The sequence below is a fragment of the Pholcus phalangioides genome, unplaced genomic scaffold (assembly GCF_987345545.1).
Source record: "Pholcus phalangioides strain wild (caught in Gottingen) unplaced genomic scaffold, Ppha-v1.0 ptg000014l_1, whole genome shotgun sequence".
Taxonomy (NCBI): Eukaryota; Metazoa; Arthropoda; class Arachnida; order Araneae; family Pholcidae; genus Pholcus; species Pholcus phalangioides.
Window position 1 is genome coordinate 23,439,298 of NW_028301607.1, and position 26,217 is coordinate 23,465,514.

General features: G+C 38.0%; 1 protein-coding gene across 1 annotated transcript in view; it reads left to right on the forward strand.

The window, feature by feature from the left end:
* LOC149078298 (uncharacterized) overlaps positions 1-22,004 on the forward strand; it is a 135,014-nt gene extending 113,010 nt beyond the window's left edge. Inside the window, exons 3-6 of the mRNA XM_089241937.1 lie at positions 6,656-7,127; positions 8,638-8,818; positions 12,342-14,412; positions 18,258-22,004. Coding sequence (XP_089098063.1) covers positions 6,824-7,127; positions 8,638-8,818; positions 12,342-14,412; positions 18,258-18,974 — 3,273 coding nt within the window. The 5' untranslated portion in view covers positions 6,656-6,823 and the 3' untranslated portion in view covers positions 18,975-22,004. The remainder of the gene's footprint in view (positions 1-6,655; positions 7,128-8,637; positions 8,819-12,341; positions 14,413-18,257) is intronic.
* Positions 22,005-26,217: the final 4,213 nt, after the last annotated feature.

Here is a 26,217-nt window from a genome sequence, read left to right on the forward strand (position 1 = left end):
TGGCTTGGGTACTATGCATTATTGCCGGTAAAAGTGATAAATTTAGGGAAATTTACCAATCTTACCAAAATGCTCTTGGATTATGCATAATAACCGGATTCATCACATTTACCGTAACATATATTTTTCAAGCCTCCTATAATGGGATTATTTAAATGGATTTCGTATGAATAACTGTGGGGTTCTAAAGATAAAATAGAATAGAAAAGGAAATGTAACAAGAAACTTGCCACAAGGAAAAGCTGAAAAATAGCTTACATCTATCAGTGTGAAAATGGAGAAGCTGACATGATTTAGAAGAAAATATCTATTCTTTCGAAATTGGTGGAGTTAGTAGATGCCTCACGAAATCTATCCCCCCCCCCCTCAAGAATCCGCAGAGAAACTCCAAAATTCGGAATTCCATGACGTATATCCCTAAAATAAGGATAAGAATAGGATTTTTCTCCTTCCCTCCCTCTCCTCCTTTGTTATACGGTTATCACTTCGAAACACGCGTATTAGTAACATGGAATGTGACATCAATTTTGATTTCTCACGTGTTAGTCTTGGTGAAAAAAGAATAAATAGAGCAAGAGCATTTGGCGGAAGAAATAATGGAAAGAAATATCTTTTGTGCAGTTTTTCTGCGTTAGAGTAGAACATGTCTAAGTCGGTTGTTTTCATCGTAAAGGCTTTAAGTTATATTTTTATATTTTTAATGGAATCAATAGCATCAACAGTGATTTTCATATAAAAGAGTAATAGTTTTCCTGCTTCATCTCTTTAGGTTCTCCAATTAATAAAATCGATAAATTCCATTATGTCAATAAAATTAATTTATTCTCATGTACGCATTTAATAGTCATCTTGCCTTTTTTTATTCATTATGGATCGAGCCCCATAAAGTAAAACAATATGTATAAAAAAAGTAAAAATTTACTTGCTGAAAGTAGCTTGATGATAAGGGGATTCCCCACTTATCATCTTATCAGCCAGCTACTTTCAACTAGTAACTTAAATTACAGTTCACTGTATCGGCGACATCTTTCTGAATTTTTGTAACATCCAACTGTGGAATTTTTATGTAATTTGCACTGTATTAAGACAACCAAATTATGATTGTTAAAATTAAAAATAATATTTCTTGCGCATGCGTTATAACAAATCATCTAATTAAAATGGTTATCTGTCATCAAATCCTAAATTGTTGCATTCTTGCTTTATTTACGATATGTCTCATGTATAGTGTTAAATTTTCTGTTACCGTATTTTCTTGCGTATTATCTGCGGTGGCGAATAATCCGCATGCAAAATTTCAAGAGAGAAAAAAAAACAACGTATAATCCGCGGTGGGTATTATCCTCAGAATTAAAAAATAATAATAATAAAAACTTATCTTGCGTGTTTCAATAACTAACGCATTGGTATGCTAATTGATAAAATTTATTAACAAAACAATAGCATTATTTACACACAAAACAAAATTTGCGGTCAATCAAAAACATTCAAATTGAGACTCATCAGAATGCTCATGAGGCTGACAACATCATTTTCTGCAGATAGTCAGCAGCGGCACATAATCCGCATTTTTCTTGTTTAACCACCATTTTAACAGATAATCAACGTATTATACGGATGAAAATACGGTAGTTTTAAAAATTGGTTGGAAACTCTTTTTATAAGCAAAAAACGTTCGATGAAAATTTTTTTTGTAAGAAACGTTTATATTTTCAAAATATGAGTGCTGTTTTTATGAAAGTGCATACAAGTATCCCACAATGCGAGTAAAATATTTTTTGAAAGATACAAGTCATTCGCATTTTTCTATGGTACAAATTGGTGATTGAAAACATGTTTTCCTTTTTTAAATTTTTTGTGGGTACCTTATAAACAATTGTGATCGACTTTGCGCTAGAAAATAAAGTTCTGTATTATGTTTATGTTATGTATACATGCCCGAAATTGCAGAACAGTGTGATGTCATTTTTCATTTGCTTAAAACTTTCAGGTGGTCATAATAAAGTGCCCACTCAGTGTATAAATTGAATAATTTTATTTTTATTCTCTTCCCAATATAGCTTTCTCTAAAAGAAAAAACTAAACTTTCGGTATAACGACCGCTAAATATAACCTCCGTTTTCCCATGGAACTATTAATGTCGTTATAGCGAATGTAAAATATATAAAATAGTTATATTTTTAAGGGTAAAACTTGGGAAAGTAATTTTTGTGGAAACATAGTTTTATGCAAGAACTGGAAGAAACATTCGAATTACTAATATGAATCGTACTTACAGAATAATTGTTTTTTTTTTAATTTAATAGCAAAACTGTTTCCATCACTAAATTTCTATCACCAAATATAAAAAGAAAATCATAATTACAGTTATTTATACACATTCATATTTATTCCTCCCACACACATCATCCCACAAATATTAATTTATCATTAAATTAAAGTAGCATTTCCATATATTTAAGTGAGGTTTTTATCTATTCAATATCATTTTAAAACAAAAAAATTAAACCGCACGCTTCCCATGTGTATTCATAAAAAATACAAAGCATAAGTTTTTCCTTATAATAAATGATAGGATATTGTTTAAAAAGAAACTACAGTATTTTCGAGGGAAAATAGATTTAAAACAATAAAAGATAAAATGAAGAAAACAAAGGTAAAATGACAAGACAAAAAAAAAAAAAATATATATATATATACAATATATAAAATATAAAACTTCTACGCGTTCCCCTTAGGAATTTACTTTTCTTGGCAGCAGGTATTCACTCCACATGTAAGCTGTTCGATTTTTCCCATGACGCTTTTCCCAAGAAAACTAAAGAAAATAAATATATAAGTCTGTACCATACTTTTCTTCTTTTATATTTATTTTTGTTTTTGGAGTAAAATGTTTAGTATTTTCTCCTTTTTGGTTCCGTAACTTCGGTCTTTACTCTAGCCGAATCTGCTGGTCTCAAAGGACTCACTATATCTATACATTCTGTTTTTTTTTCTTTCTTTAGATTTTTCTTTTCTTACATAGTCTGTGAAATCTGTTTATTTTCCCTCCATTGCAATATTGTATCTGGAAACATTGGACAAAAGAAAATGAAAAAAAAAAAAAAAAACCTATGGCTAAAGTTCACGTCTTTGTCCGTTCGGCTTTAAAATTGGAAATTTCACAAAATGCGGGTCTAGCTGTGCTTTCCCATATGTATAGACTAACATTTATTTTTCTTGTGTTTCCTTTACCATATGTTCGTTTGCTTTCTGATGCCGCTGCTGTAGTACTGGTTCCATCTAACTGTGAAAAAAACCAGTAGAGCATTCCTATCTCCAACCGAAAGGAAATAATTCTTTTCTGGGACTTCTATATATATATATATATATTGGAGTGAATCTGACCAGCATATGAGGAATCTTTCACGAGAATTTTGTTCCCTTTTTTAGAATTATAATGTTGTTTGTAAGAGCGAGAAAAATTTGTTTTTGTCGAAAAAAATGAGAAATAAAATCAGATCTCCGGACCAGCTTTCGTTTCCGAATGCTAAGAATTCGCAATAAAAAGACGTCTAGAGGGGATGAAGGAAGAAATTCTTTTCTAAAGAATTTTATATAATATCGAAAATATTTTATTAAAGAATACGGACGTCTCTTGAAAAGCTTCTTTCGAACGTATACTTCGAAATTTGGAGTTCTTTTCGTTATGCGCGAGGCTTTACTTAGTATCTTGGCATTCCTTAGCATCTGAAACAAAGAAAATGAAATTTGACGAAAAATAACAACTATTCAGTAAGGCGCTCTTGTCTCGAAGATATACCAATTGGCAAAACTGTACGTACATGAGAGAAAGTATGAACAGAGTAATAGGAAGTTCTTAGTTATGATACCGTCTATCAATCTGATCAATAATTAATTTCAATAGTTAATCATGTCGTTGAAGTGATGAGATTTGAGTACCACACCCTGAGATTTAATTTCTTTAAGATTATTATAGAAGTTTTTTTTTTCCTTCCACTGGTAAATTATGAAGAGTTATTCAAGTACGTTGTCCAAGAATACTTTAGTCGTGATCGTTGTGTAATTAATGATACCATGATGGCAATTTTCGGATTAATAAAAAACTAGAGATCACAACCTAAGTGTAGGTTATAGAAGTGTTCTTATATCTCTGGTTCGCGAAAAATTTCTAGGTACTCCATATTTAAAAAAAAAATGAGAGAAATACCGTCTAATTTCCTTTCATTTCTGTTTGGCCATCGGCTGGTCTGCAAATACTTTTTTAGAGAATGATGTCACTCTCCGCTATCCATACAAAGGTTTTTAACAGCTGGCTGATGCGAAGATATATTTAAGAAAGAGAGAAAATTCAACTGCTTGTACGGGGAATCGAACCAACGCCCTAGATCACTAGCCTACAAAGGAAACGAATATGTCAATATTTCTTTGGAGGTCGTGTGCACTGAACGGGACCGTACGTGGACGGTCGGAACTAACTCAGGTCAAAGCTAAATACTTTTTCCCCTGTTTATTTACGTTTTGCTGGTCCGTCATATATTTTTCCTATGTATTGTTGTTTTTATCCGGCCCAAAATTATTTCTCCCATATTCCTACTCATTTATTTTATGTATGTCCGCAAACTATTTTGCACATAAATTTTTGCCGGTCTACAAGCTATTCCTTTCATTTACACCAATTAGTGAACCTTTTTAAATATTTGCACCGGTGCGCAGGTGTAAAAATATTGAAGAACACTGGGTTATAGAATATTTATGAAATTCTTCAAAGGGAAATTAATGCCGGGATATATATATACTTATAGAAAACCTGAGTAACACAGACTCATGTTGTGTGGGGAATGAATTTTGTCTAAGAAGGTTTCAAGCATTGAGTCCTCCAATAACTTTTGACTTTTATTTTCTTGTACAGCTGTCATGTGATAAGAGTTGAATATAAAAGTTTGTTATGTATCTATGCCTGTGGTAATAACGTTTGCAGCAAATATCGTAACAGTTACACGCGTTTGAACACGACAGTGCACAGAGGACGTATGTGGCTCGTCATGATCTATGCGTTACATCAGAAACATTCGGTGATTTTTTGCAGTGGCACAAAACATCAGTCTCATATATGTTCATGGAACCCTTTTCATGGGACCCTTAATGCCAAATATGGTTCACGAAGTTCTTTTTTAACAAGGATTAGCTGGTGACTTTCATAAAGACATTCTGATAGTAACTTTTGAGGACCATCTACATCAAGGGTTTCGGGAATCATACACAATACTATTTTCAATCCATTCGACCGTTCATCGATAGATACTACTAGTACAGTAAAACCTCTCAATAACATACACCCATACAGCCAAACATTTTGTCCGCTAATGGGAGGTACGATATACAATGGAACCTCGTATATACTACTTTCACATTTATACGATGTTTGGTTTTGGTCGCAATTGGTTTCTGTCAGTGTATTAGTTACTTGGTTATACGTTACTGTAAAAATGACACATCGGTTATTATGCATAATCACCATCGTCTCGATGAAGAAAGTTTGATTAAAAATGTATGAATGTTATAAATTGTAAAAATAAAAAGTGATAAATGTAGTGAATTTCCCTACATTTCTATCATATTTATCGGCGATTATGCATAATTCCCAAATAAAATTGGAAAATCTGATAAATATGGACAAATTTATAACCTTTCTTCTCTTTATTAAACCAATTAATTCATTTTTTCCGTTCATGATACTTGCACTACACGTATTTTGCAATACAATTTAAATTAAGTGTGACGAAAATAACAACATTCATAACAGCATTATCAGTCTTGTAATGTTGGCTTTCTTCACACATATCAACAAACAAAACTAACACATTACCATTGGAATTCACCATCACGGGCCATAGTTATGTTCCATTAATTAAGTAATTAATTCATAATTTATCTCATATTTACCAACACGAGCTTGGATTACACATAATCTTAGTTGAATATGGTAAATTCTCGGTTAATGACCAAAAATTATTAAATTAGAATTTGGAAAAAAAATTAGTCTACTGCATTTTACCGTCCGTTAACGGGGAGTAAAATACATTAAAGCCCTATTCCACAAGACCGGGGATCAGTAAAATGTCCGTTAAAAGGGAGGTTCCACTGCACTGTTACTACTTAACTGCACGTGCATCTCATAAAAATTCTGGGGAATTTCTGGCAAACCGTTGCATGTCGGAATATGTGTTTTCAGTGTATGTGTGACCTTTTAACGTATTTATGTCGTCCGAGTTGTGCATGTTTTGTGTTCTAGTCGTGCTGCCATCTGTAATTCATATTTTGCAGTGAAAAATGCCGATGCCTGAATTTCGTAGGCAGAGAGGCGTCGAATCAAGTGCAATCCACTTTAATGACAGAAATTTGCGTTCCAGGCATGTTTTTTGCTCGAAATAAAATATTATTTATACGAGAGATGTGTGATCTATATCTATATATATTATATGAATCTTGACAAATATAATAGTATCTATTATATATATATAATTTTAATAGTTTCAATTCCATGGCTGATACTATTATGCTTATCAAGATTCATTCGCAGATCTCGACGAAATACTGCTATGTAGACGTAGTGATGAGATGAATGAATAGATGTAATTCATTTGTGTTTCAGGTACCCACAAGATGTTCAAGCTGTGAGTATCAACAGAGACTAACCGAAAGTCCTCCCCCCCAGAAGACATGGGCAGAAAGAGAAGCGGAAAGCGAGGAACTGGCGGCCTGCCGGCGTGATGGCATGAACGAATGATGTGGTCTAACGGCGGCTGAGCGTTGAGGTACGATGGGATGGCCTCCCTCACCATCGGTCATACTCGAAAAGTCGCTGACGTTGTTGGTGTCTCAGAAGACCTCAAGACGGTCGCAACCACCGCCTTCCCTATTGCTGTTCTTCTTTTACTGCTGCTGCTGTTCTTCTCTCCTGACCCTGTCCTCTTCCGCCGCCCCTCCGGCCCCTCCCCCTTCTTCAACCCTTTGTCGCATATCGGAATTCTCTTGTGCCAATGGCCAGTGCGTAGCCTCGAGCAGGTTCTGCGACGGAAACGACGACTGTGGCGACGGTAGCGACGAATCCATCGGTTGCACAAGTGAGTACATCCATTTATCTCTTCACTCTCGCGAAGTGAATTAGTGAGATTTACTACATCTGGAAACAATGAATATAACCACAGAAACACCGAATATCAAGAATAAAAAATAATTTCAAACGGGGGGGGGGGATCCGTACTTCGGACAAGAGTGTGTATAATTCAGCATCAGTTTGCGTATTATTTTATGTTCTGAATGTGATAATATTCTATTATGTGATAATATTTGATTACACACAGTGCCCCCAGGACTAATTAATGTCCCATGACTGCCAAAATGAGAGGGATAACAGTACCATGTCAAAACAAACAACTTTTAAACTGAAACTACGTCACACTCCGCTGTCCATACACAGTACGTAGGAAAGACTGGATGGTACCAGTCGGAGATTAAGTTTGGAAAGAAAACTCATGTGTGCCTCTGCGGGGAATCAAACCACCAAGCTCTCTAAGTCCTTGCGAATGTTCTACCGTTTAGCTACACAGGACTGACATTTCCTTCCCTTGGACCCCCTCAAAGTGTATACGAAGACTAAATGGAACTATGCAGGGGCAGCCTTCTAGCTCAGCCAATGGCTTTCAATGGGCCGTTCAAGTATTACGTAAGCTGATTTTTAGCCATTTTTGACCCTCCCCGCCCCCTGTCAGCAAAATTTCGTCAGCAGCTTAGAATATTTCATACCTTCAAAAAGGGGGGGGGGTTGATGACGTAAGCAACCTTCAAACCCCCCTACCTCCTTGTCATCAAAAGTCAGCAAATTCGAAACCCCCTCCCCCCTCAATGCTGACGTAATACTTGAATGACCCCCAAACAACAATAGGCCCCCCAGATGGCGACATATATATAGAAAAGATGTCGCTCTCTGCTGTCCATACACAGTACGGAAGATTGGATACCAAGCGGAAATGAAATTTCAGAAAGAAATTTCGCATGGCTCTACGGCAAATCGAACCAGATACCTGAAACACTTTTTGGATTGAAACTGTAGAGCCGCAAGTGCTTAATTTCATTTAGCTCATTCTACTATGCAATTAAATCATCAGCGCTAAAAAAAGTTCCTAAAATATACCTCTGAGTGAGAGAGGATAATACCGTTAGATAGAAAAAGGGACAATATTCTTTCCCCTCTGTAATTGCGTCTGACTGGTAGGAGGAAAAAACGTTTCTCCCTGTATGTGTGAAATTTCCGCATCCCTCTTCATGGTTGAGAAAGGTTGCTACATTCTTGCGACTTCAGAAGTGGGGCATTGCATGAACCCCCCCCCCCCCCACACACACACACACGTGAAATCGGGATGCATTGGATTGAAAGCCTTGGTTCCATTGCAAAAAATTTTTGTCTCGTGTCTGTACAAGTAAATCAACCCTCTCATTTTGGCGGTGAGTTTTGTAGGACACCCTGTATATAAAACTCCGCACTGATTGTCAATCTGTTGATTATATAACCGATATTGGTCTCGTTATTGTAAAAAAAAAATTAACTATGATATCGCTCATCATTTTTGACAGACTGCAATCGCACATTCTATGCCGAGGCCAACATAAAGCACTCTCTGAGGATAACGGCACCTTTCCAGAGGCAACTACCTTACATCTGCAGTATTAACTTTGTAGCAGCTGGAGGAGAATTCGGAGATGTCGTGCAGCTGACGTTTCTCTCCTTCCAGTTGGGGACCCTCGAGGTTGACCAGTAAGCTTCTTTTTTTTCTCTAGTACTTATTTTGATCATCATTCCTTAAACATAAAACTGGGTGTCATGTAAGCGCTAATGCGGTCTTTATTTCATCCTAGAGAAATGTTTCTATTTCAAATAAAAGTGTTCTAAAGTGAGTTCGAAAATCACCCTTCATTAGTTTTGACAGTCAAAATAGATGTGCTACAAAATAAAATAATCCTACTTCCCATATGGACACCGTGTCACCAGAACCCTAATTAGAAAATTGTTGCCCTGCCTCTCCTGAGGTCAATGAAAAAAAAATCCACATTTTAAAGTGCAATATTCATTGAAATATTAAAATTCGAAAACCGGAGAGAAAGGAGCGTTGTATGTTTGCTGTTCTTTCATAACTTTGCTCCAATTCTTGAATTTAAATATATCTTAACGAATACTACACTTAGAAACATGGAATGAATTTTTCTGTTGCTTTGAGGAGAGATACGGGGTACGTAGACGTGGTTCGCAGATCATTTAAAAATAGTTTAAAACATTCAAAAACGATTAATTCTAGAATGAATGAAAGAAATAATTTCGGAATTCATTTAGGGCCGTTTTAAGAGCATCATGGAGGCCCCCCCGGGCCAAGTAAGCTTTATGAGGCGCCATTTTTGTGAGGCCCTCGGGTCGTGCACGTGTGGGCCTAGGCGTTAAGACGGCACTGAATTAATGAAATAAATAATTCTAGAATATAAATGAAAATAATTTCGGAATTAAAAAAAATGAATAAATAATAAAAGAAGTAATGATACAATAATAAAAGAATGAAAGAAATAATTCTAGAGTTGATGAAAATGCAAAAGTACTGAATTTTTGAAACAAATAATTTCAGAATTAGTGAAAAAAATAACTTATAAATCAATGAGAGAAATGATTAATCTCGTAATTTCTGTAATCGAAAAAAAATATTTATCAATCAATAAAATAATAATTGAATAATTATTAGAAGAAGTGTGTTTTCAAAGTATTTTGAGAAGGAATTTAGGTTCACAATCACGCGAAATAAATAACTACTAAATAATTTAAAGTGATTTCAGATTAAAATTAATCTCATAATTAACTAATTTAATCAGTAATTAATTAACCAAAAGGTTTTTCAGAAATAATCTGTTTATATAATAAGTAAAAGAAATAATTTCAGAAGCCTTCAATTACACTGGTCAAAAATTTTTAACATGAGTGAAATAATTTTTTAGACTAATCTTGCAGTGCTGAATTCGAATATGAATGTAAAAAAATTTCCATCACGTAGAGTTTTCTTTGAATGCATGATGGAAAATATCGCTAACAATCCTTGCACCCTCTTTTACATTCCCTTGTACCCTATGCGTCACCCTGCGTTCAATAAACGAGATATACAAAAAAAAACCATGGTTTCGGTTATTCGCGGCCACCCCCGGAACGTAACCCCCTCGAATACGGGGGCCGACTGTACATATATATACCATGAAAAAGTTACAATCTTCAAAATTAAAATAATGGGTATACCACATGCGTATGCACAGAAATAAATTTATACTAATTTTTCCATTATTTAAAAAAAAATAATAATAATTTCTTTCTGTTATGTATCATGTTGTCTTCTTTCTGCAAAAACCAACAGTTATCACTCATCATTGACGGGTCCCACATGCTTTGATTCCTTAAAAACACCTTCATTGCAGATGTGAATAATGATTGTTATGCAGCTAGGTCTACGTGAAAACAAAATCCCTATTTGAAGACTTAAAAATCATCTTTATTTGAAGACTTAAAAATACGCCGTCTTTTGTATCATTTAATTTCGAAAAAAAAAATCTTTTTGGTGCGAGAAACCTTGGCCAGATTTGTAAATAGCCTTCACAATCAGCCCCAGGGCCTTGGGGCATACGCACGATTAAGGGATCACAAGAGGTTTTGATGGGAGGGGTTCACAATGATTTCCTTCCTGATAAAATTTTAGCCATTAACCTTCAAAAACATTTTAGTCAACAGAAAGTCATTAAACTTGCTTATATATAAAGGTATTTTATTAGTCTTTTGATATTTTATTTTTTACAAAAATATTAGAAAGCATTTTTAATTTTTGATCATCTTGGTGAGGACATAAGCACCCCATGCCCCCTTGCGTACACCTCTGAACAGCTCCAGTTTACTGTGACGTGGTGGCAGCAAAACATTTACCAAAACTTATTTGGAACATTAATGCCTCAGCTACATTGACTTAGCTCTATTTTTTGACTAAAAGCTTGTGTATAAGCATAAAGCGCGTTTTTCTTTCAATTAAAAAATCCGAGAATCCGGGTGCAATTAGAAATAACATCAGTGTTGCCATTCCCAAGTTTTAAATGCCAAAAAATAGAAACATGGTTATCTAGAACCATTTCACACTTTATTAGCCTATAGTATGTACATGTAAATTTTGGAAGACATTCAAATATTAAATAAAATATAACAGAATTACTGGACATAATGGCCATTTTTAAAAGGTCAGATTTGGAATGAGCTCTTAAAAAATAACTAAGAATAGCTAAATTTCCCCATGTTAGTAAAACCTTGTAGACTAGTGTCATTTTTGTCCCCGTTTAACGCCCTTTCTATTAAAGTGTCACCCGTAAATTACATGAGTTTGTTAGCCCTCAGGCTTCATGGGAAGTTTCATTTCTTGAGTGGAGATCATTGAACTCAAACTGTGAAAATTGATTGGAAAATCACTAGGAATCATCCGAACACTCACATAAGCATTCTTCTAATAGAGCTTGAATGCAATTGAGAGCCAGAATATTTCTAGTCGATATTCCGTGAAACCCCATGGTGCCACGTGGTATATTTTCTGGAATTCTGTAGTCTGTGAAAATATTAATTTAAGTTACAATAAAAGTGTATCTACGTGTGCGAGAAATATTTATGTCGTTTGGGTTTCACATGGAGCACTTCTCGTAATGTAACCGTGACGGGTTCCGCGTGAACAAAACAAACGCGTAGTCCAGTTATTTGATTATGATATTTGGAATGATGTTTGGAATGGAATTCCACCGTATGATATTGCTTGTGAATGTTTAGCCCATTCACGCAAAAATGAGGGTAAAATGTATTCGAAGGTATATTAAAACTTTGAAGAATAAAAAACAGTACTTTTTACCCCGCCGTTATGGAACTCACTTGTGATCCAAATAAGCCAGCTGGCACTAGGCCAAACATATTCTGTGTTGTCGAGAAGAGTTTCTGGCTTTTATAGAAATCACCCGGAAATTTATTGCCTCACACCGTGCTTATAAACACTTTCTATCGCATCAGTTGGATGGTGTACGTGGGGTGAGAAAAATCTAGAAAATATGAGTGTAAACTTCAAAACAAAGTTATTCGTGGGGTTTTTGGAACTTTGGGGAAAATGGAATTTTTTTTTAATGTCACATCAAATAATTTTAAGATTTTTTTTATGATTATTAAGCAGTAAAAGCAGTCGTAAGATATTTTGCATCGTTGCCTCTATTAATGAGTATAAATGTCTTCCCTGCAGGAATCAGAAGTCTTCGTGCCCAAAAGGTTATCTCCGCATAGTTGAGCCACCAGCGTTAACCCAAGCTCTAAGAAGTCAGCAAACACGTGGATTCAATCAGCTAATATCAGCTTTCAAAGAGCCGTCGAAAACGCTATCAACGCTGTTCGATGTGGCCAGAGGCGAGCCCGAGTTCGGCAGGATCTGCGGTGATATGATCGGCAAGAGCGCCACGTTCTACACCGAGGGCAACAACGTCACCCTGCACGCCATAGTGCCAGGAAGAGTTGCGATGCACCCGTTCTCGTTCACTGTCTACCTGACGTACAAGTTTTTGCCCAGAGACACCACCGCCACGACAGCCTTGTCGGCACCTACCGAACCGAGGATACAGAAAGAACAGCAGTTCATCCCGCAAGTACCTAATCTACAGCAGAGGACGCCACAGGTGATCGAAGGAAATGGTGGAACGAACAGCTATTATTACGGAACGCGGCTGATGAACACTTATTGCGACAGGGTTCTGGTAAATTGTGATCGTAAACGATGTGCGGTACGTTCACCAAACTTTCCAGGTTTCTATCTGAGAAACATAACTTGCCACTACTGGGTACGTCAAGACCACGTGCCACGTGGTAAAAATGCCAACATCGTGCTGTCGCAGAACAATGAGTACAAGATATCGCTTTACACTGGACGGTCCAGTCCCCTCTCTTATCCACACGTATCCCTAACGGAAGACTGCTATAGCGATGTTCTCCGCATCTATGATGGATCTACCACTAATGCCCCGTTGCTCATAGAGTTTTGTGGCGCGGGGACGTTACCGAAAGTGATATCGAGTGGCCCGGAAGTTTTGGTCAAGCTGTACAGTTCCCCTATTCAAGTACTGCACAATTCGAGGGCCGAGTTAGAAGTCGAAGTGAGGTTCAGTGACGCTTCCGACTACCGCGTTCACAGCGGCAAATGTGAATTCTTCATAGACAGCGCCAAGCGACAGAGTGGTGTTATCTACAGCCCTCGACACACGGTGCCAAGAAATACTACGTGCACGTTCAGATTGCAGGGTTCCAGCGTTCACGACAGGATATGGTTCTATTTTTTATCGTATTTTGTAGAGGATAAACACCAATGGTCAAGGAAAGAGACTTGCGAAGTCGGGAAATTGGAGATCTTCGAGTCGAACAGCATCCGTAAACGTGATGCTGCTGCCCTGCAGTCCTCTTCTGCGGCAGAGGGCTCGGAAGAAGGCTTGAACGGTGGGAGGTTCGAAGAACCGACCTACAGATTCTGCGAGAAGACATCTCCGAAAGTCTGCGCGAGGGCCGCCGACCATCCAGACTATGTCCCGGTCCGTCCATGTGTTTTGCAAGAAGAAAGCTATTTGTCCAGAGGCCCTAGTCTAATCGTTAAACACAACATATACACTACACCGGAACTGACGATATCGAGCAGTACGTTCGAAATGAGGTACGAGTTCGTGGACATGAGGCAGCACGGTATTCCCTTGAATCCACCTGATTCTAGCCAACAGACAAGTCACAGAGTCGAGAACGACTATCATACCATTAATCAGACTTGCGACAGGCGGTTCGACAGTAGGATGAACCACATCGGAACGGTCTCGTCACCGAGGAATGTTTTCCTCTTTGGTAGGGGTGGAAGCGAGAACGTTTCCTGTACCTACATGTTCGCCGGGTTATCGACCGAGAGGGTAGTTTTGACCTTCACCGACATCAGATTGAAATCGCCGTTTTGCGAACATCATTATGATCCGGTACTGCAGCAGCACAAATGCAAGTTTAGGATAGATTCGCACGGCATCGGTCCCGAGGCTAGCGTCGAGATAAAAGAAAAGACCAACGGCAACACTTATTCTACTCTAGGTTGTTTTTGTAACATAATATCTGATCCTCGACGTCCTGTGATCGTGGAGTCTGTGACAAGCAACGTGATACTATCGTTCGAAGCCAGTAAGATGTCGTCTTTCGAAGACTTCAATCATTTCGGCTTCGAAGCGGTCTACGAATTCCTCCCTCTTTCAACGTGTGATGCAGGGATACAGAAGAAGAACGGCTCTACAGAAGGAGAGGTAATGAACGATTCACTTTATTTGTAAAAGTGTACATGGGTCTGATTTGTTCAAAACACGTATGTCATTCATTTGCACAGTAATAATGAGGGTTAATTAACATAAAGGGTAATAACTGGTGAGAGTCTGTGTAATAAAAAATTTACGCCCTCCCCCCTATTTATAATTTCTCCTCTCCCCCTCTTTGGTCATGGAGCTTGAGGTCCCGTTGTTTTGTAACAATACAGTATATATGGGTTTTTTTTTACCGTTCAGCTGCTCAAATTCTTGGGTATATGCTTCTCTCTGTGCAAGATAATCCCCCCCCCCAATAACAGTTTGGGATTCATCAATTATTTTTAGATGACACTCAAATGCAGAATCCGCATAGATCAAATAAAATCTAAGAAAAGAGTGAGAGGAATACAGAGTACAAACAAGCCTATCACGGAAATAAGAAAATAATAATAATGATAAATTACATAGCCATCTATACGCATTTTGAGAATTTCGTACAATATCACTGATTATGCTTCGCCGATTATGCTGCACTGACTTTGCCGCCTGGCAGTCGAGTGGTTAGGGAACTAGCTTCTCGCTGTGCAGGTCTGAGTTCGAATCCCGGTTCGGGCATGGATGTTTACTAACACTAACAAATTCCCTGGACGGATCATGCTGATCCCTTGGGAATACGTGAAGATCACGTTATTACTATTATTAAAATCATCAGGAAGAGATTGAGCAGGCCGCTAAGGTCATCATCTAAAAGCCACGAGAGTTAGTTTACGGGAAAAAAACCCTTGAACTGTAAGAGTATGATGTCACTACAAATAAACAAGAGTGACACGTCGGGACTACTATTACACCTCGTGAATATCCTGGGGGAATCCTAATTAATTAGTGCATACTGGAATGAGTTGTGTTTAGGTATGCATGACCCGCACTTATCCATATTGTCAGGGATGATTGTGTTCGAGAAGCACTTCCGTCTCTCTCCTCCATATTGAAAATGAACTTGGCAGGTGCGTGAATTTTCGAGTTTATGTGAGCATCGTGTTAAAAGTCTGTCTGCATTCTGCAGAAGTGAAACTACTTTAGCCAAGGAAGTGAATTTTTGTGAGGGATCTCCAAAAAGTGAAACGCTTTCTTTTTCTTCAAAACCCGGTCCGTCGAATAAATGATTGTTTTGATAAAGTTCCGAGAAGTAGATGGGTTGTGAAGGTGGCGCGGGAAGTTTTTTTTAAAGGCATTCGGTCGTGTAAAAAATGAAGTTGGGTGGGGCGTTTGCTTTGGGGCGTTCGTGTCGGACAAAGAAAGATTATTAAATTTCCCTATCCCCCCCCATAACGCCACATCCCTTAGGCACATGAGAACTCAAGTTTTGCGACGTCACAGTGCCAGCTCCTAATTGGCTACGCGGTCATAACGCAGAATACCTCCAGAGCGCTTCACCTTTTTTTTCCTTCTTCTTACTCTTCACTCCTGTAGTAAAGCCGCCCCCCCCCCTCCCTCTGATTTTGAGCCAACCCTGATTAACACCAAAACTTTTTGATGAAAAAATCTGTCACACATAGGCTGGTTGAATTATTATTACATGTGACACAAACTCGTTGGAATTCCACGAGGCGGATGGTGTCTTGGGATCAATTAGATCAAGTAGGTCAAGTTTGGAGGGGGGAGGGTTTAAGAAAGATAAGGGGTCATCAAGATAAATCTTATTTAAAATTAAATTTAAAATTTCTAAATTCAATTTTAAGTGATTAAAATTAAATTTAATTGAGGTGAATCTAGTCGTATGAACCCTATAAATTCCAATTCTATCGCGCATGATCCTCACGGTGATTTTTTTTTTAAATATGAAACCGTCACGCGTATTTATACATTGATGTTAGAGGAAAACCCCAGAAAACCAACTTCAGAGAGCCGATCATCACTATGCGCCAGCAGTGACCGACCGAGTCTGTCTGCGACAGGTCGAAACTGTAAGGTGGGTGTCGAATTATTAATTCTCACTGAATTTTGGTCAGAAGAGTGATGCAGGGCTGGACAAATCTGTAAAATTTTGCATGCCCTTCCATGGCCGGTAATCTAATCAAATTAAAATAATAGGCGCAATACAACAATTTTATTCGCTACAGTCTATTTACGGTACGGGACCGGACTGGGGCAGGTACGGGCCCAAGATATGGTGACCCGTCCATACGGCTGAGAAATCGACAAAAACCTTGATAGAAACTGGGCATCTAGAACAAAAAATTTCAGAAGGCATTTTTGTTTCCAATCGTAAGACAATTGATGGAATTACCTATTGTATGGCTTTTAGTTAAGTGTTCTTCAAGCTATTTTTCATTCACGACCGATGAAATTGATCGAAAAGTTGTTGCGAACCGGCATAAATGGGAGAAATGATTTTCGGACCGGTGAAAAATAAATTTTAGGAGGAAATTTTCCTAACTTTCTGACTTATTATGTTTCATGTTTCCATACTTCATGATAAATATGAGAAACTGCTTCGAGATATGATCCTTACTGTCACCTATTGAATAAAATCAAAACCATCTTTCATAATGCTGAAATTAAAATGATTGTTAATTTTAAACCGATGTACAGAATGAACATGATTAACTTGTGATATAAAATTATATATTTCGGAATTTATTTTGCATATCAGTGTAAATTTCATGTGCCAAATTATCGATCACTATGTTTTTAATGTTAAAATAAATTAGTTAGCGGCAAACAAAAAAACATAATATTTATACTGATGTACAACTAATAATACCACAAGACGTTTTGTTCATTCATACGCTGCATCAGTTTGAAACCAACAACTAACTTTTGCTTGAAAAAGTTATAACAGATAGTTTGCTTTTTATTCTGTAGATGGCAGCAGAAGCCCAATATTTTCGTGATGGATATTCTATCCCATATTTTTTGTTTCGAAATGTGGCATAAATATTTCTACAATTTTTAAAATAGATCGCAGAATTTCTATCTCTTTCGGACCCTTTATATACTGTATAATGGGGCAATATAATATATAATTTTTTTAAATTTATATTTTTAAGTTTTTACGCAAACTAAGGAGTCTTTTCCCTCTTCTTCCGCGAATACCGTTAGGATATATTACTTCGCTGAGAGTGAGATTTATTTTCGTTTTCTAGAACACGTAGCTAAGTTGCAGTATATGACGACCCGTGTGACCGCACTGGGCTGCTAAATATCAGGACAGTGAAAAGGAATCAAAATACGTTGACTACACATTCTAATCATGGCTGCCAAAGGAAGAACTTCTGTAGAATTCCATGTATGTGTGTAGGAACACTTGTGTAATCGTCAAAAAAATTGAATAAATAAAGTTTTTTTTTATTTTATTTTATATGATCACGTTGGGCATGTGATCAAAGAAAAAGGTGCCGGTTCAATTTTTTTTCATGCCCCAAGCGTATCGGGCAATATATTTGCCCATCCCTGGTTCGCTGGCATGATCGAGCGAATAACCCCAAAACCTGCCTCCCCAACGTTCCATGACGTTCGTTTCTTACAGAAAGACACATAAGTTGTAACATCTCACAGCACGCCTGGCTGCTGTAGATTAGTGTCTAGGAAACTCAATCAGCAGCAGTCATTGGTTATCGAAGATAAATATCAATCTGAATCCGACAGCTTCTCCGAAACGCATGCCATGTTTATATGGCCTGTACGTACAATTTTTATTTAGCACGTAGCAATTGTTTTTTTTTGTGAAATCCGCGGTGCTTTTACTTGTATACCCTTTGCCAGTTTTTCATATTTGATCACACTCAATACATTTTTTTAAAATGGTACTGTATATTTGATATGGGATTTATTTTTTTACCTTTCAGGTAGTATTCAATATCCCGTCAACTGTTGAAGGTCGTCCAATGCCTCTAAGGTGTCGCTGGCTATTAGAAGCTGCTCCCTATAAATACCTATATCTGAAGTTCAAAGGATCCAATGGTTCCGTCGGTTGCCGTTCTGGAAACAGGATCATCGTCTACGCTGGCACAAACATGCAACCGATCACTGTAATCTGCTTATCGGAGGGACACCAGACTTTCGAAAACATCCCAGGTGCGGAGATAGCATCCGCGGCTGCGCTGCCGAAAGACCAGGACTTCGACGTGTTTTCGAACTTCTGGTATAACGAGACTTTCGGCAATCAGCACCTCAGAGACCACGTCTACATAGAAATCCTCGCGAACCAGGCCGGTACTGTCCGATTCCGCTGGATCGAAGTGATGAGGCCTTTTTTGAGGACTCAAAACGGACAGACACTGAGGAATATCAATTGCCTGTTCGAGTGCCCGGAACTCAACGCTTGTATAAGTCCGGAGCTGTGGTGTGATGGAACGAAGCATTGCCCGTCGGGTTACGACGAGTCTCCGAACCATTGCGAAAAATTCCCGGTCACCTACGTCGCAGGTGGAGCAGCTGGTGGCTTTGTGGTCTTGGTTACGGTGACCATCTTCATAACGAGACGATGCCGGAGGACAGTAAAGTTCAAAGAGTCTCGGCCGGTACCTACTGAAGATTTCCCCATGGATAGCCCTCATGTGTGATATTTGTAAATGATTCATGTGGCCAGGAGGATTCAAGACTGGTGGAAACACTTCTTGACTGGGCAGACCAATCTTTTTACATTCAAATACTGACTTTACCATAATTTTTAGAGTCAGGATTACAGTATCATATTATATTTGGCATGGAGCCAATCTCTTTCTTCTTGCACCCAAACAGGGGAGAATATAGTTTTTTAGTTACCCCAATGGTAGAAAATTCTTTACTTCTCAGCTGCCTTTCAATTTAATACAAAATTTATATTATTCGAGAATGTCGCACTGTCGGGCACCTGAACAGTGATATTATGATTGATAAAAGTACCCTAGTTACACTTAAGAGCGTCCGAAGTCTAGTGAAATGACCGACCAGTTACTGGTCATTTCGCGAAAACGCTGGAGTTGGAAACGGGAACAACTAAACAACGACTGACCTGAACCCAGGCGCATATCGTCTTAAGATAATGTATGGCAAATTACCCCTTTAAGGAGGCTGGTCAAGGCAAAATCCCTAATCACGGGCATGGAACATAACACGTAAATTTTGACCAATCTAGTACGTTGTTCTTATCTAGGATACAGATCGATAAACGTAAAAGTGCGTGTCCAGGGTGATGTCTCGGGAGAGACGATTTTCTCTCTTTCAAACCGAGCACAACTCTGATCCTATCACTATGGACAATTTACTACCGAGTGAGAAGGGACTGTGTGTAACTAACAGTTTAAGTGCTTATTTAGTTTTTTGTCTGATTCTTCAGTGCTGTCATTTGTATTTCAGGGACAGGTGACTAATCTAGGTTCGTAGAATCCTCCCCTTATTTTACAGACACAGGCAAGTCCCCCCCCCCCATTATCCGCCTATTTGGAAGGCCGCCCCGCTAGAAGATCTCGCCGCATAGCGTGCTGCGATGCATTATAAGGATGAATTCACATCTACGGGCTTACATCTACGGCACTCACCTTGCTGTGTCAGACACGGCATATACTCTTTAAGATAAAATATGTCTGTCTCCACGATACGATAGATATGAATACGTTCATTGGTTTTATGTCAAAGTATGTTTGCTGTGTCTGACACGACACGGTGAATATCTGTAGATGTGAATCCACCCTTATGGTCACTCCTGTTCTAGCTCTTTGCAATTTTTTCGCGCTGCGGACAATGAATAAAACCAGCTGCTAACCTGGAGTAAGGCACATCTTAAGCGGAATCATCGTCCTCCATCTTAGAGAGGAAAATCCCATTTTCTGTTCGATGGAACGTCTGATCGTAGAAAAAAGCGACTTATGGAACAGTTATAAGCTGTACCAATACTACTGACGTCATGCTTCTCACAAATATGGCGGATAAGCAAGTCTCTGAGGTTTCCAAGAACTCTACTCCAGAGTATCGATTCCTCACGGAATGAAGAATCAACGACTCCAGTCTGTCGAACCTCCATCTGTACACCACTTTTAAAGTTTTCACAACAACGGCTCGTGAACAGGCCACCCATTACCGTTTTTCCGCAATTTGCCATTTATGAAAATATTAGAAGTTGTTATACACCCGCTGTGAAACCAAACAATTGACTATTGAATGATGGGATTTTATTGGGTCACTTCAACCTCACCTGGGCCGTTGAAACGTTTCTAGGCACACGCTTATTCCTGTTTGCAAGGAGGGTAATGGTTTATTCCCACTGCTCATATCACCATGCGACTATTCACTACATATTTAGTCGGTTCGCTCTAGAGAAAGTCGTGTTATACTTCCATCCACCTCTTGGACGGAGGTGACTTTCGGCATGGATATATTGAGGCACCATCTATCGGTGTTCTACTCAGGTCTGACAGGGAAAGAAGTTTTCGTTGCCGTTCCCTGGTATCGAGCCCGTGTACCTGATAGTCGCCTCCGTGGTGATAGACGAGCTTCTTGCCACTGGCGCCCCAGGGAGGTAATGCTAATCTAAGGGTGCTTAGGCGCTCAAAATCCTAAAACATGAAGGTGCACATTCTTTGACATTATATGTTGAAAGAATAATTTTTATTTCGAAACGAGTCTGTCCGGTCTGAAAAACACTTGTCTTGTTTTCTCAGTTTGTAAATGGAGATTCGTCTCGGAGCCGATCACCACTAATAGAACAAACACTGAAATTACTGATAAATACGGGAATTGCGACGTATACCACTAAGCTTCCTTGGCGAGACTCCATCTACACTCGGGTTGCCACAATTGAATTACTATGTAATTTAAAAACTGGTGTGTGTGCGTGTAATGTTTCCAAGTGCCTCTGGAACTGCTGCTCTTTTGGTGTACATTATCTCGTCAATGGTGTGTTTTGTTTTTATTTTACATTTTCTTTTTTTCAAAAATCAACGATTTCCTTTTTATTTCGATTGAAAATATTACACCGTTTGGTTATATAGAAACCATATGAAATCCTCCAATGAAATGGATGTGATATATGTCTGTTATTGCACGGTCTTTCAATATTATTTGACATTTCTGTATTGGATATCGTTCAAGCAAGAGTAGGGAATCAATACTTTCTATTTTAATTACTATAGGGTGGCATCGAGAATTTCTTGATTTGTCGATGCCAAAAAAAAAATTTCGCCATCCTTTACTTCTCCCTTGAATATAATCATTAATAATTTCTATGGTGTATCACCGGTTTGAAAAAAAAAAATGTATTAGTTTTGCATTAAGATTGGTTTTCGTGTTTTGATGGTATTTTTTACGCAAAAAATTAAGAAAAAAAATGCAAAAAATATCTCTGTGTATATTGTATACATGAATGTTGTTGTTTGCACTTAATAGACTCGTGCATGGTATTACTACTGATGATGATGACGATGATATTGGACTATGTACGGAAGAATGAGAGAGGAAGAGTATGTTTCGAAAAAAATTAAGATGATTAATAAAAGGAAAAAAACATTAAAGAGAGAGAATGTTTTAATTTGTATGGATTTATACGTGAAATTAATAAATAATAACAAATGATGAAAATCACCACATATTTGGAAATAAAAATTATGTTGTTATGCTCTGTGATGTGTGTTGTTTTTTGTCAAATTAACATTGTGAAATCGAATGATTCTTGATTTCGCGCATGCGCAGTGTTTTCAGGAATCTTTTGCACAGACACGCAGACGCTTGTTTGAATTATATCTATGCCATAGAAGTAATTCAAACTGGTTTTACGGAAACTTTGCCACTGTCATTTCATACCAGATATTTCGGCTGCTCTGAGTGTATGAGCGAGTTACTGTTTGCATTCAGGGTATTCAGCCCTGGATATTTCACACACGAGATTTCGCCACTTGTGCAAATATTATGTGAGTTATGCCATTCACTTGGTTATTCACATGGTCATTTACTCAACCATAAATCACTCACACTCATATACTCACGCGTCTATCACTTGTTTATTCATACTGTCACTCAACTAGTCATTCCTCTGGTCACTCACTCACCCATACAGTCACTAGTTTACTCAACACTTATATGGTCACTCACATAATCACTTGGTCCCTCACACAGTCAGTGAGACGGTCAGAGTAGGTGAAATGTCAGGTGCGAAATGTACCGGGGATGAAATGTCGGAGGCTGAATTTCCGGATCCAATTCAAAATGGCGTGACACGAAACGCTTACCTCTACGGTATAAGTGTGTTTCGTGCCACTCCAGAAATCTAGTCCAACATCGAGTTCCCGGCTTCGATAAAAATGGCACCAACATAAATCATCAGATTTTTGAAGTTTATGAAAATCGAATTTCTCTCTCTCCGAGTGTTGACAAAGTGAGTGAGACTGTCAAAGGAGGGTCAGCAGAACGCGTTACCCTCGGATGGGCCTGTAATCGCCTACAGTCTTGGTTATAGCTAGAATGGAAGCTGTTTGAAACACCAGGCTGACTTATCCATCATCTTTGAGCGAAAGTGTGACGTTACTATTACCGGTGTAATAGGCACACAATCGTTATATTCCCCACCCTGCTTTTCTTTTTCTTTCCGAGTCATCACTTAAAGCAGCAAACCTGTTTTTCGTTCAAAGATGGAGGACGAGTCTGCTTTACTTTTTTACTTTTCAGGTGCATTACGTCAGACATATATGTTACGGTAAATCTGATAAATCTGGTTATGCATAATCACCGAGCATTTGGAAAGTTTGATAAATTTATTGACCTTTAAAACCTTCCCATCTCATTGAGTTATCGAAGCAATACCGGAGGATGGGTGCGTCTGAAAATTTTTTTTATTATATATATATATATATATATGACATGAATGTCGCTCTTCACCTTGTTAATACAATATATAATATATATATAAAATCTACATCATAATCTAGCGTCCATGCGCTCTAAACAGCGTCCCTTGACACAGTGGTCATAGCCTTGTTGAGGTACATTCCTGAAGAGTCCGTTGGTTCGTAAAATCTCACCGAGATGGTGGATGATCCTGGAGTATTCCTTTATACTCCAGGAAGTCCTGGGGTATACAAGACGTGTATAAATAATCGTCTTTCTGCAATGCCGGCCCGTCTTTGTTGTTATACGTTACTTAATAGTCCTATACAGGAAGATATAATGACTTCTGGTGTTTCTCCAAATAAGTCTTAGACAAGTAGCACAGACATCTATGGAAACCAGTGACCGACGGGCCATATAACTGAAGTGTAGGCGCGTAACTTACATAGTTCATCTACGGATGGTAAATGAAATTGTGGAATCGTGACTTTTTGACGTGATAAATTATCGCTAATATATTATCTCAATTGGTATCACTTTTACAGGCGACTATGTGTAGTACCCAAGCTAAGTACGCATAATAACCAGTTACTATGCATACTTAGCTTGGTTTATTATGCATACTTAGCTTGGTTTATTAGGCATACTTAGCGTGGTTTATTATACATACTTAGCTTGGTTTATTATGCATAACAACCAGTTTTTTTATCACATTTACCGCAATATATGCATTCTCTCTTCTTCCATTCTACTTTAATTCCGACCATACATTTAAAAAAAACGGTAATCTAGCGTCCTTCCCTGTCGTTCTGAAATTTTGGTCTTTTATCACATAAAATTCCCATACTATTCCCATACTTTTATGGGCATCTTTTCCTCAGCTACCTCGTTGGGCGTTTTGCCTGTTGTGGCGTTGTTTTTGTACGGGATGATTATAAAAAAACTATCCCGACATATGGGCCCCTAACTATCATACCATTCACAGAAACTGAATGGAATTTTGGCATAAGGTATTTTGAGGTATGCGCTCAAGAATGATATGGAAAACATCAGTGTCACTCTAACAGTTACAGTTACAGTGAGAAAATTTCGAAAATATCAAATGGCAACACCAAGTTTTTTGTATTGGAATGCGATCTCCATACTGAAAAACACTAAATAGCGTTGGAATGGCACCTGTTGCACGAAAATCCCCGGAGCTAGGCAAGGAAAAATTAAAAAGGACTTTGCCGTGCACCAGAGCATTAATGTTCGTTTCATTCGTCACACCGTTTCTTCGGCTGAGATCCCACAAGGCCTGATTAGTCCTCCACAAGGTCATGTGGAAAACACAATAAAATGCTTTATTTTATGCTGCTTCTCTGTCCTTATTGGTTGTCCTCACTTTTAGCCTATCTACCGCCGGTGATTTTCATGCTACAGTTGCCGTTCGAACGCTGTTTAGGGTTTTTCACAATGGAGATCACATTCCAATACAAAAAACTTGGTGTTGTCATTTGATATTTTCGAAATTTTCTCACTGTAACCGTAACTGTTAAAATGACACTGTTGTTTTCCATATCATTCTTGAGCGCATACATCAAAATACCTTATGCCAAAATTTCATTCAGTTTCTGTGAATGGTATGATAGTTAGGGGCCCATATGTCAGGATAGTTTTTTATAATCACCCTGTATTTGTATTTGTATTACTGATGTAATTTAAAATGCAATCTGTACGTGTGAAAGAGATGTTAGAAGACATTATGCACTTGCAATATTACTTACTCGAAATTTTATAAAGATACTAGCTATAATCCCCGGGTTCCCTTCAACTGCTGTGAGAGGAATGGAAAAGTGAAAAACCATTATAAAGTTATACATAGGCTACTATTGGCAATATTGAAGAAGTAGCAAACCATTGTAAAGGCATATACAATTTGTATGTCTGAAGCGCATTGCTAGGGAACCGCGATAATCAAAGTAAACATTCCGAAAGAGGTTGTTCAGGACCAGAATTGTTGTCCACCATTGTTGTCCCGACAGCTTTTTTGCCCATTTCGGGCATTTGCCCGGCTCTGGCGAACTTTTAAAGTAGCCTATCGTTCAAGTCGAGTCTTGTTTGATGCATATGCAGAATGTGGCGACGATTGATCTAAAATAGCTCACACACACTACTGGGTGCATAGCAAACAGGGGTATGGCATTTTACTGTCCAACCATTGATCCTAGAGGCATACTTTGAGTTAGAAAAAATTGTCAAATATTCTGTAGTACTCAGATATGGCATTCTTGTTCCAAGGGGTTGTGCAGTAATTAAAATAGAAAAATAACTTTTATGAAATCCCCGTGTACTCCAAAACCCAATTAGAAAGTTTTTGTTCTGTCTCTCCTGATACCAAAAAAATATCATGTTTCTAAGTGCTGCAATATTCACTGAGATATTTTAATTCGAAAAACGTAGGAAATTGGGGGGGGGGGGAAACAGCTGTTGATGAGGAAAAATAGGTCCTGTGCATTTAGAACTGTTTTCTCCCAACTTGTATTATTTTTTCGTGATTTTTGGTCGGCTTGGGAATGGGGAGGGAGGGTGTGAGCGCCCCATGCCCTACTCTTCCGTACGTGTCTGACTACTTTCATAGCTTTGCTTGGAAAATTTCTGTGTGTGTAACGGGGGCTGTACTGCATTCAGGCCCCAATAGTAATTTAACGTTCTAAAAAAGAGTATAATCCCATTTCAAACAGCAAATCCAGTCTCACTACTTTGATGAGAGAGGTTCAAGGCGTTTAAGGGATCGAATTCCGCTCTTTGAAGGTCATTACAAATTGAATATTTCTGTAGATAGCGTGGTTTTCATTAAAGTTACCAGGAATGATATAATTACAGATTAACTTTCGTTTATCCTGAAGTCAAATGTTGGAATTCGAGCTAAACAAGATTTTTCTAATTACAAAGTTCACCACTTTGGATACTTTATTGAATGATATCCGTGAAACTTGTTTATTTCAGCTTTGTTTTCACATAGAAAAT